The sequence below is a fragment of the Histoplasma capsulatum genome (assembly GCF_000150115.1).
Source record: "Histoplasma capsulatum G186AR genomic scaffold supercont2.1, whole genome shotgun sequence".
NCBI lineage: Eukaryota > Fungi > Ascomycota > Eurotiomycetes > Onygenales > Ajellomycetaceae > Histoplasma > Histoplasma capsulatum.
The window spans coordinates 997,745-1,010,382 of record NW_025544801.1 but is presented as its reverse complement, the minus strand read 5'-3'; the positions used below and the strand labels follow the sequence as shown (position 1 = coordinate 1,010,382).

The following is a 12,638-nucleotide window of genomic DNA, read 5'->3' as shown; positions in this document are numbered from 1 at the left end:
TATCGACTCAACTAGGGCCATCAGACCAATGGGAGGAACGGAAGACCTAGACCCAGCGACAAGAATGCGAGAAGTCCTGTACCCCAGTCAACTCCCAGTGTTTGGAAGAGTCTTGGGCCGAAAAGTGGAAATACTGAAAAAGGTTTGTTTCTAGCTTAGTTCATTGAGTGTATATGTTTTTGATGGGGTATAATACGACCGTTGGGAAAATGCCTACCTCCTGCGAAAACAAAGCGGAGGAAGGACACTGTCAGAGTTTAGTAGGTAGTATTTTGTAACTAGGGGATTCTTAACTTACATGAGGCGACAGCTGAAGCGGGAAACGCAAAACAGTCCACAATATAGAGCTGAATTGCCAGCTGTATATCGAACATCAGTCATATTGCTCCCATGTGTTGTGAGACTTAGAATATTGGCCTTACAAATATATTCATTGCTCCAGCAGCGAAGATTACGAAACCAACTAAAGGCTTAAGGTCTGTTAGACTTGGGAGAAGAAGGATGAAGCTGACTGGTGACACGAAAAAGAGGAACAATGACGGGAAAAGAAAAGGTATTGCAAGTTACCACGATGAAGTGATATTTGAGTGCAGAAAAGCCATATAAGAACAGACCAGCGACGATTAAAAGGGCACCAGGGAATGCAGGAACCAATCTAATATGTCGTACGTGTTAGTTGCACTAAATTTTAAGCATAAATAATCCTAGAGAATTCAGTATGTTTTCACCTAGACTCCGGGTTGTAACGCTTATCGGGGCGCGTTTGCCGTTCGTATATAATCCCATGCGCTTTAACTGTTGCAATCAGACCTAGGATATTACCTACCCCCTGGGCCAGGAGGTCGATGCCGACAAATCCAGCTGAATGGCCGTATCCGTCCCCGAAAATATCTGGGAACTATTAATCATTGTAAGTGGTAAATTTTGTGCACTCCAGGAGGGTTATAAGGGCGTGATCATTTTCATACTGTTACTATAAGGAGGTAAACTTCCCCGAATACGAACGCGAAATAGAGCGACAGCAGAAATAGAACCGGGTCGACAAGCAAGTATATCACTAGCAGGGTTAGCAAAGAAGGTCGTTAGATTTTGTGTCAAAAAGATACATACCAGGGCGAATGGCAGAGGAGATAAACGATCCCGCCCTCCGAGTGGATAAATCTAAGAGCAATTCGACTACCGTGTATAGGTCCATATCTGGATGTAATCGCTTATTTCTCTGAAGTTTCCGTTCAAGAAGTATTGGAATATACGACTCTTTCATGTGAATAAGAGAGATGATTTCCAATGCTGCGGCAGCCATGGCCTGATATGGTAAGATTTGGTGTGAATTTGAAAACACAGGAGAAAGAAGGGAGAATGGCATACAGGGACCCAACAAGTCCATCTCCAAGAGGCTCGTTCAGATATCCAGCCACCACAGGCAGGGCCAACCACAGGCCCTAAAATTCTGGGGAAAATTAGGACGAATACCAGTATTTGTGTTTAACAGAAATACGTGAACGTACAGTAAAGTTGACATCAAAGCTGATGCTTTTGCTCGTTCCTTGAGATCCCAAATATCAGCAAGGACACCTCCAAAAACGGCCAACCCACCAGAACCTCCAACTCCTGCAAAGAACCGGCACACGGCAAGTTGAGCTGCCTGCAATCTAGTTAGTCAACTCAGCTAGAACATACTCCCCGAGAAAGGACTTACATTCTGGGCGAAACCGCTTCCTATCGAGAAGGCAATAAACAAAATATTGCACGTACGCACGATCATAGTTCTTCCATATATCTCGCTAAGCGGTGCTGCGAATATAGGGCCAAGTGCAAATGCCAAAACAAATATTGAGATTTGGATGGCGCCCAAGGTGGGATTTTTAATACCAAGATCGGCCATGACCAGGAGGAGAGCTGGAGCGAATATAGTACCTAGCAGTATACCATAAGCTTCTTTCCGTAGAAACTCGGTTAATCTTACTTGCAAATGGAGGCAAAAAGCAATAGCCTCCCATAAGGGTTGTAGTCGTCCACTTCATCTTCCTGGTCCAACTCTATGCACTGTCAAAGGATGCCAGGTAATCATTATATTCTTAGAAACAGAGTAATACCCGCGGGTTTTCTTTCGATTCCGCACTTAGAGTGATAAGATCTTTGGGGAATAAGGTTAGTCCGATGGGTAAATAATGGGTGTGATGGCTAACAAAGAATTTACATACTAGGATCCAATCCGCTTAAATTCACACCATCGTAGAATATTTTATCGGGGCTTGCTTCCCGTAACTTCAATTCTTCCCGGTACCGTTCTGTAACCAGCATCCTTCGGGAAATGTTGGGACAACTCCCGATTTGTGAAGTTGAACTGAGAACCTGGGGGGAATCAGGAGAATCCCGCTTTTCCGTTCTTGAATTGTTTTGCATTTTCAAGAAAAGCATAAAAAAGAAAGTAAAAAGGTAGCCAAATTAGATAAATTTGGCGGAAGAAAATGTTTAAGATGTATTTATCAAAGGGAGGCACAATTCTGATTATCTATCAGAATTCAGAATAATGTATCATAACCCCCCACAACAAAGAGAGCGAAGAATATCCACTACCCTCAACCCACGTTGCAAGACACACGGTGTGAATCTGGGACTGGTATTGGGAGGTGTAGTGTCGGTAATACTCCATCGCTCACCACTCACAAATTTAAAGTGAAGACATGATCTTAGGGTGGAAGTACGCCATCGATAACTGGATCCTGTACCACTTCATAGGTCAGAATACCAGGAGTTCCCACGCTCACGCGGCAATTTGGTGATCGCAAATCAGTCTAAAACATAACTCCTAATCGCAGCAAAAATGAACCACTGCAGTTCGTGGGCGATGTTCTCAGACCGTTCTCTGCGCATGCACACTGGTCAGATCTGCAAACATGACCTCATTATTTGAATCATCAGGTCATACTTAGTGCGTCTCATTTTGTTATTCCGTTTTCTGCAAGCATTGCCGTGTAACTATGGTCATCTAAGTGAGAAAAGGTTTCAACTCTTACTGAAATGCCACAAGGTCATGAGGCACTTAGGGAAGTCATGTACGACCTGCGGTTTAATAGTTTTTCGTGAGAATGAGCTTCCAAAAGAGGGTCCAACCAGTGAAGAGGATACAGCAGTTATCTGAGTTGGAACTGTATTAGTACATAGAATGGTTTCATATAATCTATGAGAGACAAATCCCCACATGGTTCCATGGATGGTCGAGATTTTGTCACGTGAAATTATATCGCCTAATCCTTGCCGTTGATATAAACGCGGCGCTAAATTAGCGTTTAAAACCTTAAAACCACTGACTAACTATGTCAAATTAACCACTAGTGATTTTCTCAGCCTGCTTCGCAAGTTCTCCTTCCCAAGCTTCATTTGTTATACTCTGTTCTTTACTAGTTCTACAAGAAGTTTTTCTTGAACATTCACACTGTGAAAATAGAAACATTCAACAATATTTTCTAGACTCAATCGACACACTAATTATTCAATATGGGGAAGCTGTTTTGCTGCCTGCTCTGATAGCCGCGGGCGGGGAAACGGGCTACTCAGGTCTCAAGGGTTTGCTATGGTGCCCAGGGCGGAGGAAACGCGTTATTTAGGCTGTTGGGAATACGCTCTAGGGGTGGCAACAGTGAAAAAATTGTGATTTGCTATCAACAGAACGGCGATTATGGCTTGCATGGTAGAATCCTTAGGGCACCTGGCACTTCAATTACTGGAACAGACGATGGTTCCATTTATCGCAAGGTGTACGCTTTTACTTGGCACATGTGCTACATGTTGTCTAGATGGATATCCCGATATTTTCACTTAATTCTCAGTTCCGCAAGTGTATACAACTCATCTTCACATTGATTCATTCCTTGAAATTAAGCGGAGCCGCCAATCACCCACTCGAAGGTATAACAAGCAATCCAGGTTTCAGTCGATGTCATACGACCATAGTGGAATATTATATTCCAGCCTCAAGAATTTAACGTTACCAGCCCTTTACAGCCCTAGAACTAGACATACAAGTTCCAGAACAATATCGCTATAATCGCACCAAGTCCCAAGCTCTGAATGGATTTGTCGATTGCAAGCATAGATCCCGCCCCGGGCTTAGGTGAAGTATTGTTTAAGGCTGTTTCTGCACCAAGGGGCTTCCAGCCAATGCCCGAAGAATTGGTGCACAAGTCGGTAGACAGAAGCGTGGCGTTAGCGGAAAAGGTGATATCGGCACACTATTTGAAAGCACATATTATTAGATCTACACAAAAATAATGTCCGTTCTATGTAGCATTGGGATGGGCATGATCGTGCGATTCAGATAGACGCAAACGGAAATAACGTGAAACGAGGAGGGAAAATGAGAAAGGAAGTTTACATTATACAATGCAGACCCATGTTCATTTACTTGGACAACTTGAATACTCGCGTTAGACCCAGCGGTCAGGCCTAGTCCTTGCGGAATTGGAATTTTTGGGAAACAGAATGCGCCATTTCCGGTTTGATTGAAACCTTCGATCATAGAAATATTGAATATAACTGTATCATCAGATCCAATACCAAGGTTCACGAAGGTTATTGACCAGGAGTGCGAAGGAGTGATGAGGAGGGAACCGCCACCAAGAGGCCATTCAGTTCGGTTTGTCGTCACATTGACACCTCCGCCTAACATTATATTAGAAATATTGTGCAATAAAATGCAAGTCGGAAGGGAGCAAGATGGTATGGCACTCCTGGAGTGGGCATAGAAACGCACATGGTCTAGTCCACTGAGATGTATAGGAATTGCCACGCCAGAAAGGGTATTTAATAGAGAAATGCGCAGAAACGAGTTGAAGTAGGAGGGCAAGGCTAACAATGAAGCGAGTCATATTAACTTATCCAGCGACGATTGTCGTAATATGTTCTTTTGGCTGCCCACCTCTCCAATCGGTAGCGAAATAACAATTGATGGAGGATAGATGAACAAAAAAAATCTTGCCGACCTGGGGGCATCCAGGCATTAAAAGGCAGAGACTGGTATTTGCAAGATAGTAACTAGTACCTGAAGGAAAAGGGGCGAGTTCCTTCGGAATTGAAACTGAAATACGCAGCTAACACCGCCCACAAATACTGCAAGATCCATCATTGGTCCAATTTATAGGGATCAGGGTGAGATGGACGCCATTGACATGGGCAAGTCTCGCTTGAATGAGGACAATTGAGCATATTTCTTTGGATCCTGATTAGCGTTGGCCAAAGTGGTGAGGAGTCCAGCAGCACAAAATTTATACTTGCAGGGGGGTCTTCGTGGAAACCACGGGAAACAATGACTTTGCGCAGTTTTTGGAGCTCACTTGCACAAGGAGTTTTCAGGAACGGTAGCTAGCTGCCTTTTACACGAGGATATTGGCCTCCTTCCAAGGTTCGTATCCCGGTTGGATATCCTGATCTGAGATATAGCCAAGATCTTATCAAAACCATTTTGCTGACCGCTCCGAATATACCCGCAATCACATGATCTCCACCCCCCGCTCCACTTTCCCGCATTCAATTCCGTGATGACGAACCAACTCCGCAACGTCTCTTGAGGTCATGTTGAGCCAGCATCTAAGAAACCAGATTACCCGCAGTCTTCCTCGCTTCTCTCCTCATCTCTGTCGTCAATTCCCTTCTACACTATCAATTGCCCCGCGCGTCTCTAGAAAAATGTCTGATATTGTCCACGTCTTTGCAAACGATGCTTGCCCGCGTAAGTTCGGATTCGTCAGACCCTAATTTTACCCCGCGCATCGCTTTTCCAATTCCTGCCCACCCCTTGAAAGGATATTTCATTCAATGCCTCTGTTTGACTTCAAACATCCCAATTAACTGCTTATCTAGCTGCGGGCCCCTATGTACGTCCCCGTGATTCAACGGTTTTACTTTTGACTGGGAAATTGAAGTTAATCTGCAATTTACTGTTTTAAACTAGTCTCACGCTATCAAAGCGAACGGACAAGTGTTTCTCTCAGGTGCGATCCCAGCAGATGAGAACGGGAAGCTCATCGAAGGCTCGGTTGGAGAGAAAACTGCTCTCTGCTGCAAGAATATTGCTGCCGTGCTGGCCGCGGCTGGAACGACCGTGAGTCGGGTGGTAAAAGTTAACGTAAGTTGCTAAACGAAGTACAATTTCCTAAAGAAACTCCATATTCCCCGTTTAACAACTGTGGATGAATTGTTCCTTGCCTCGCCACTTAAAGTTAACTACACCCTTGGTAACAAAATCCGCATGCGTGACTAACTGAACATTTCCATTCGCGTCCGGGAAAATACATTTTCAGGTCTTCCTTACAGATATGAAAGATTTCGCCGAGATGAACGCCGAATATGAGAAGTTCTTCACGCATAAACCTGCTCGCAGCTGCGTTGCGGTCCATCAGCTTCCAAAGGGCGTCCCGGTCGAGATCGAGTGTATTGCTCTACAATAAACCACAGGAATCTTCAAGTACCGCATATAGTATACACTGTATACCTCCCATCTTCATTATGCTAGTGAAGTTGCGCATGATGTCTAATTTCCTATCATGGCTTCGTCGAGTATGAAAATTAATAGATAAAAACTCAAAATTAAAAACCAATGTGGGAAGAGAAATAACGATCTATCTCTTTTGACGCGGTGCAATTTCGTTTTAATGACTGCTGTTAGAGTATGATTGAAAATTTTTCAAAGATTAAAAAAGAGATAAAATTGAAACGAAGAGAAGAGCCCCTGTTGTAACGAAATACGACTTGACTTCCCTTCCAATAGCCCGGCTAAATACCGACTCTTCCAATTGAAGCCAGCTCTACTCCCGCTGTTTTCAAATAAGTAGTTAAATGTTCTATTAATAACCGATTGACGAACTAAATCAAGAAGTAATGGAATGGTTTCCGCTTTATATTTTATGCACACGTGCGATCACTAGAAAACGTTAAGAAAAATGAGATCGGAAGCTACCCGCTCCATGCGGTTGTTTGCGCGCCTCGTATCCATGTACACATTGGCCGCTTGACGTTACTAACATTAACAACGAAAGGATGCACTTTAGTCTTTGAAAGGGAAATCGAAAGGAGGCTCGGAATAACCATGAAACCTAGCAAGGGGATGGGTGCCTGGGAGGGAACAAAAGGTAGGTATCGTGCATGGATGAAAACAATAACAGCAAGGTTAACACAAGATGAAAACAGAGGTGGCAGGCTTGGGAAAAGAGGCGATAGCGTGTGAAATGTCTAGGGTCTCGATATTAAGAATCGAACGAGGATTTGAACTTTACTAAAAATCTGCAAAGGAAAATAAATTCAGAATAGCAATCCGGCCTGTCCAACCCCTCCCTTCTAAAATAGCGCAGCCGTTAAGAAAAAGCATATTCATTCGTAAACACAAATCATATATCTTTTATCCAAAAGATAACGCTTTGATAGTACTGGTTACCTTCGCGGTAAAGTACCTACCATTCTTCCTCCACCGCCAGCCATTAAACTTTGTTTAACGATTAAATCTGCAGCTGCAGCAGTCGCAAGCCTCTCCTTCTGTCGACTGCGATCACGAATATACGTATGCGCCTCCGGTCGCATGCGCAGAATTCGAAGAACCATATCATCGTTCGGTTCCGCTTGAGCTTCTCGCCATTTTTCCTCCTTGGCTTTCCTCATAGTGCCCAGGTTACGGGACAGCATGATGCTTTTCCCTCGGCGAGCAGACGGAATACCAGCCGCACCACCAATCGCCGAAAATGGGCTCAATGATGAGGACGTAGTAGACAGCCGGTTTCGGTTAGTTTGCTGTCGTGCTGCAGTTGAGGATGCCATGCGTTCTGAGGTTCGAATTAAACTATCGGTTGGTTCAAAGTAGAAGAAGAAGAGGCTTTGGATTTCGTGGTATTTCGGTGATTTGAGGATATCTAATGGAACGCCGTTTGCTTCTCCGGTTTCTTCGTCGACGGCGTTGAAAAAGTTGAGGAGCAGGAGGAGCCAACGAGAGACGACGTCAACTTCTCGCTGGGTGAGCGGCCGTTGGTTAGACGGCTTGTCGGATAGTGGAGGAACCAAAAGAGCTTCCACGGTTACTAGAACTTCTTTCCACAAGCGAGCCATGACCGTTCTCATGGCTTCTTCTGTCAACGTTTGGTTCATAATTGAAAAGTTGTCATCAAAATAAGTGAACAATGTGTCTAATGCACCCTCTATCTCTGCCGGCGTCGGACCTGAAGTGGTTGATGTTTTGTTCCTATTAAAATAGCTGGAAACAGTCGACATAGTAATGCCTTTCGACAGCAAAGCTTTGAGAGCACGGCGAGAAAGACAATGGTTGATATAAGCAGAAAGCTGGATATACACGTTAGCAGATGATATCTAACCCCGGATGCGGATAATGAGTTTGACATAGCAAACATACCTTCTCTGTTGTTTTCCGGGTCATCTCACGTTCGGTACGCTTGAGAGTCCGAAATGCCTTACCAAAGTGAAATTGGATATCATCACGTTCACCTTCCATACTCACACGAAGCAAGATTCGGCCTTGCGTGTCCAAGTCTAGCCAGTATTCTCTTGGGACAAAGTCTGAAAAGTGGGCGGGATCAAGCTTGAGAGAAGTGCGCCCCATATAATCGTGGCTCCCAACAGCGTCCCAGTCCCAGACAGTTGCAATAATGTTCTGGGGTCCTTTCGTAATGATGTCCACACTATCATCCCACCGGGGATTAAGATTGTCATAGATAATGCGGGTCTTGAAAATACGCTGGGACTCATCGGCCAAGGAAACGTAAGGGTCACTAAGTCCATCCATGTCACATCCCTTCAGGTCTTCTGCCTCAACAATTTTGACCGTAAAAACATAGTTAGTGACCTTCCGTGGCCGCTGTAGAGCAGGAGGCGTATTCTTTGCAAGTACATCTGCGCAAGCATCGACATTTACGTCTTTCTCAAGCTTATCCAACTGATGGAGAGCATATTCAATATTATTCAGTTTGACAAAGGACTGGAAAGAAAAGATCAGTAATTGAAAAAAGAAATTAGCATTTTTCCATTGGCAAGGCTTACCTGCGGGAAAAAGTGAAACGGCTCAATCTTTTCTTTATTATTCCACGCCTCCTTGGCCATTTGCATCCATTTCTCTTGTCGTGATTGCGATAGAGATGCTTCTTGTTCTGGGGTAAGGCGATCCATTTCTCTACTAAATTGTAGTTCAAGAACTTCACAATATCTCGCAATACCTTTCCCGATAGATTTTGAAATGGCAGTCATAAACTTAGCATATCCCACATCGTCGTCCCAATTCAGTTGCACAATTTGATTAATCACTTCGTTAAACGACCGGAAAACGTCTACGACGGACAAGCTATGCCGTTGATCTTGCGTCGGTATGTCAGTAGGTGATTCGGTCCGCACTTTGAAGTCATCTTGTTTGATAGCCTCATTGACCCAGCCCACGATCTTCTCATCAGTAGCTTGTATCCAACGCCAAACGAAGTTGGACAGTAGTTCCTCGATCGGTATGGGAAACGGTTCACTGGAACATTCTCAGCAAAAGAACACAGAAACATTGTGTATAGGTTTAGTTCCTACCCAGGGAGAACTTCTGTGTAAAATTGGCGTATTTGAGCCAATTCTTTGTACAAGTCAAAGCCATCTTGCACGCCAATCTCTTCGTTTTTATCTTGAGCTTGTTGTATAATCCGCGTAATGATGTCGCGTGCATCCTCCGCGAACATTGGAAGAATGCACTTGGCCAGAATGTTTGAAGGATTGACACTACGCAAGTCAGTTAGAAGTCAGGAGAATACGAATTTTTAGGTCCATACCCTATGATTTCCGGGGTTTTCTTATATCTCTTTTGTATCCGCTGGGCAAGTTTTAAAATACCTTTCCCGAGTTGCACCACATGATAGAACTCCCACACATTTTGCTCTGGAGGTATTTCCTTGTCGAGGTGTTCTTGATAAACATCTTTTGCCTTGTTCACTAATCCGTTATACACATAGGAACGAAAATTTTCATAGTCGTCCGGTTTGGAAACAAAGTTGGGGTCAGCTTCGACGTAGTTTTCTAGAATGTACATGACTGAACCTATAGGGGGGACCTTGGTGTCATAGCAGTGCATCATCGTCTCATAGAGATGCCGAAGGAGCGCCTCGTGGAGAGAGGAAAGCAGGTGTGTCATTACACTAAAATCAGCGAGCGTCCAATTCTCCCTGTTTGAGAGCAATGAGACTATGAAGTTACTACCACGTTTCGATTTCTCTGGCGGAGGTTGGTTCACAAAAATGAATGCGGAATCCAAAGTGTCAAGATCAATTTCTTGTTCCACATATTTCTCTCGGAAAACATCAAGGAACAATACAGCACGCGTAGATGTTGGTATTCGCCAACGAAGGCTTATTTCGTTGAGCAGATCAGTAGCTTGCTTCGAGAGAAGAGTCTTAGGTGGCGAGTCCGAGGTCGAGTCTGATTCATTGGTTGATCTTTCTTGCAGCTCGTGGTTTACGACTTGGAGGAGTACAAAACGGTAAAACGACTGAGGATCCGGGGGAATGAATGTGTAAATATTTGGATTATCAGAGCAGTCATGGGACGCATCAGGCTGTGAAAAAGAAGCTGCATCTATTGAAGGAATATCTGATGTGTCGGAATAACCAAGATCTGATGCATTGGGATCGCTAGATCTGGTACTGAGATGAGAAAGCGTGCCACCGGGCAAACTTGTTTTGGTATCTGGGTTGGACTGCATTATAGAGAACATCATCTGGGAGAGTTCGCCATCCTCAGCCTTTTTCCACGCTTCAAAAGCCTCGATAGAGTCGAAGTCTTCATTGGACAGGGTCCTCCTAGTATTCAGGTTGAGCTGTACCTGGTACGTTTTAAGGTCTTGCAGAGCCGCCTTCGCAGTCCATACATCTTTATACTTGTTTATATCTGACTGGACATACGAATTCCTTAGTCCAAACACTTTCGCCACAACTTGGACTAATGGCATATCTTCGACTTTATAGCTCAGGGGCACGAGTTCGGTAATTACGTTTCCTCCATCTTTTGGGGATGCCTGCGCAAGATTCTGATCATGCGCAAGCAATTTGGTTTCCAAGATAGAAAGTTGGCTAGCCAGTTCAGGTTTATCCTTGTCCCAGCCTTGGTCTTTGAGAATCAAACTGATGATCCTCACAAAGAGAGCCACATGCCTATCAACCATAAGCTTCCAGTTGGTATCATCTGGTGCTTGGCCCTTGGAGAGTTCTTTGGTCGCATTGGAAAAGAATATTAAGACCAAGGGTTCTGCCCGCCTCTCCTCTCTCATGCGCTTGTTGAAGCCCGGCTCCCTCAGCTCATTTAAAAACGCCGCAAATGTTCTTCTCACAGCCTCATCCTGGTAAGCTTTTTCCTTTTCGATCCCCTTAAATACTCCAGTCAATCGATTTTCGAGCCGACCCACAAAGCCATGAGGTAGCCTCGTGCTCTTGTGATCTTTGACCAAACTTAGATCGCTTATTATGGAAGCTGATGATTTGTGAGCTCGTTGGCGGGGAATTGGTACGCTCTGGGTGCGACGGGGCCGTTTTTGGAGAAGGTAGGCAAGATATGCTACTCGAAGAACATATAAATACGCATCATTGTGACTGACAGGCCGCTTTCGAGTGACGGAAACATTTCGAGAACGGGGACCCCGACTTTGGCCACTGTCGCTATCTAATCGTCGACTAAAGCCGCGAGAACGTGAGGATGCCGTCGACATGAGACCTTAGCACGTGTTTGCCTCTCTATCCGAACGAAGAGGTAGTTGAGCAGTGCCAGAGAAGAGATATAGTCATGGAGTCCTGCAGGCGCCAGTCTGCAGATAATATAATAACAATCTTCTTGTTATTCAGTGTGGAATGCGGATGTTCGTTATACGTTTTCCAAGGCTCGCTCACCAGCGGCCGGGAACGCGTATGCAGGACAAGGACAACTTCGGGTCGATGGATATACACAAGCGACAGGATAGAGACAAGACTGAAATATTTAGAATAATCAGCTGGCCCAACAATACGTATGTGGGTTGGATTAGGACGTGACTCTTGAACGCCCAAAAGCCGAAAATAAAAAGTTTCTTAGACTGGCGATGCCGATGAAAGGTCAGGTGTTGGGTCTGGTGACTTCCAAGGTTGGCAGAACGAGTTGGCTGAGTAGAAAAGCGTAGGGTGTTTTGCGAGCTCTGAAAATGCGGATTTCTTGGCCGTACTGGGGAATGTTATGCTGGCAATTACCGTTGTTTGATCTATTTGGTCAATACTAGGTGGTGAGATGGTGGGGAAAGGTCGAGTGAAGCCATCCCTACACAGCGCATCGAATCTGAGTGCTTGCTTATTCCTGGTCCGCTAGCCCGCTAGTGCGGCAGTCCAGCTGCTTCAAGATTATTCCCTGTTGGCTTCATCCCCTTTTCGGTTCCACTTCTGGTCCGCAAAAATCTTCGATTTTGTCGATTTTACGTGATGAGGAGGTTTTCTTCATGCAAGGTTATCAGAAATGTGGTTTCGCATTTTCAAAACAAACCATTCACTGACTTTTAAGACCATGCGCTTGATTGTCCGATTCAGGCGATATTAACCACGAGCCAGACAGGTGAAACATCATTTCAAGACCGCGAGCATTCATCGATTACACATAAC

At 44.6% G+C, this 12,638-nt stretch overlaps 4 protein-coding genes across 4 annotated transcripts; 1 reads left to right on the top strand and 3 right to left on the bottom strand.

Annotated features, from left to right (window-relative positions):
- Positions 1-20: 20 nt before the first annotated feature.
- HCBG_00307 (uncharacterized protein) lies at positions 21-1,885 on the bottom strand (the record flags this gene model as incomplete). The annotated part of the gene is made up of 11 exons (XM_045427357.1): positions 21-133; positions 218-247; positions 299-359; positions 423-470; positions 568-655; positions 729-898; positions 969-1,057; positions 1,111-1,306; positions 1,369-1,450; positions 1,509-1,645; positions 1,700-1,885. 11 exons carry the CDS (start codon positions 1,883-1,885, stop codon positions 21-23), a joined length of 1,200 nt encoding a protein of 399 aa, XP_045291332.1.
- A 1,951-nt stretch (positions 1,886-3,836) lies between these two features.
- On the bottom strand, positions 3,837-4,871 carry HCBG_00306 (uncharacterized protein; the record flags this gene model as incomplete). Its single annotated transcript, XM_045427356.1, has 3 exons — positions 3,837-4,235; positions 4,379-4,665; positions 4,757-4,871. The coding sequence occupies 3 exons, from the start codon at positions 4,869-4,871 to the stop codon at positions 4,017-4,019; spliced, it is 621 nt and encodes a 206-aa protein (XP_045291331.1).
- Positions 4,872-5,587: 716 nt separating this feature from the next.
- HCBG_00305 (uncharacterized protein) lies at positions 5,588-6,613 on the top strand (the record flags this gene model as incomplete). The annotated part of the gene is made up of 4 exons (XM_045427355.1): positions 5,588-5,731; positions 5,863-5,876; positions 5,954-6,127; positions 6,303-6,613. The coding sequence occupies 4 exons, from the start codon at positions 5,689-5,691 to the stop codon at positions 6,447-6,449; spliced, it is 378 nt and encodes a 125-aa protein (XP_045291330.1).
- A 341-nt stretch (positions 6,614-6,954) lies between these two features.
- Positions 6,955-11,725, bottom strand: HCBG_00304 (C2 domain-containing protein; the record flags this gene model as incomplete). Its single annotated transcript, XM_045427354.1, has 5 exons — positions 6,955-7,113; positions 7,453-8,325; positions 8,396-8,977; positions 9,040-9,508; positions 9,801-11,725. The coding sequence occupies 5 exons, from the start codon at positions 11,723-11,725 to the stop codon at positions 6,955-6,957; spliced, it is 4,008 nt and encodes a 1,335-aa protein (XP_045291329.1).
- Between the last annotated feature and the right edge of the window lie 913 nt (positions 11,726-12,638).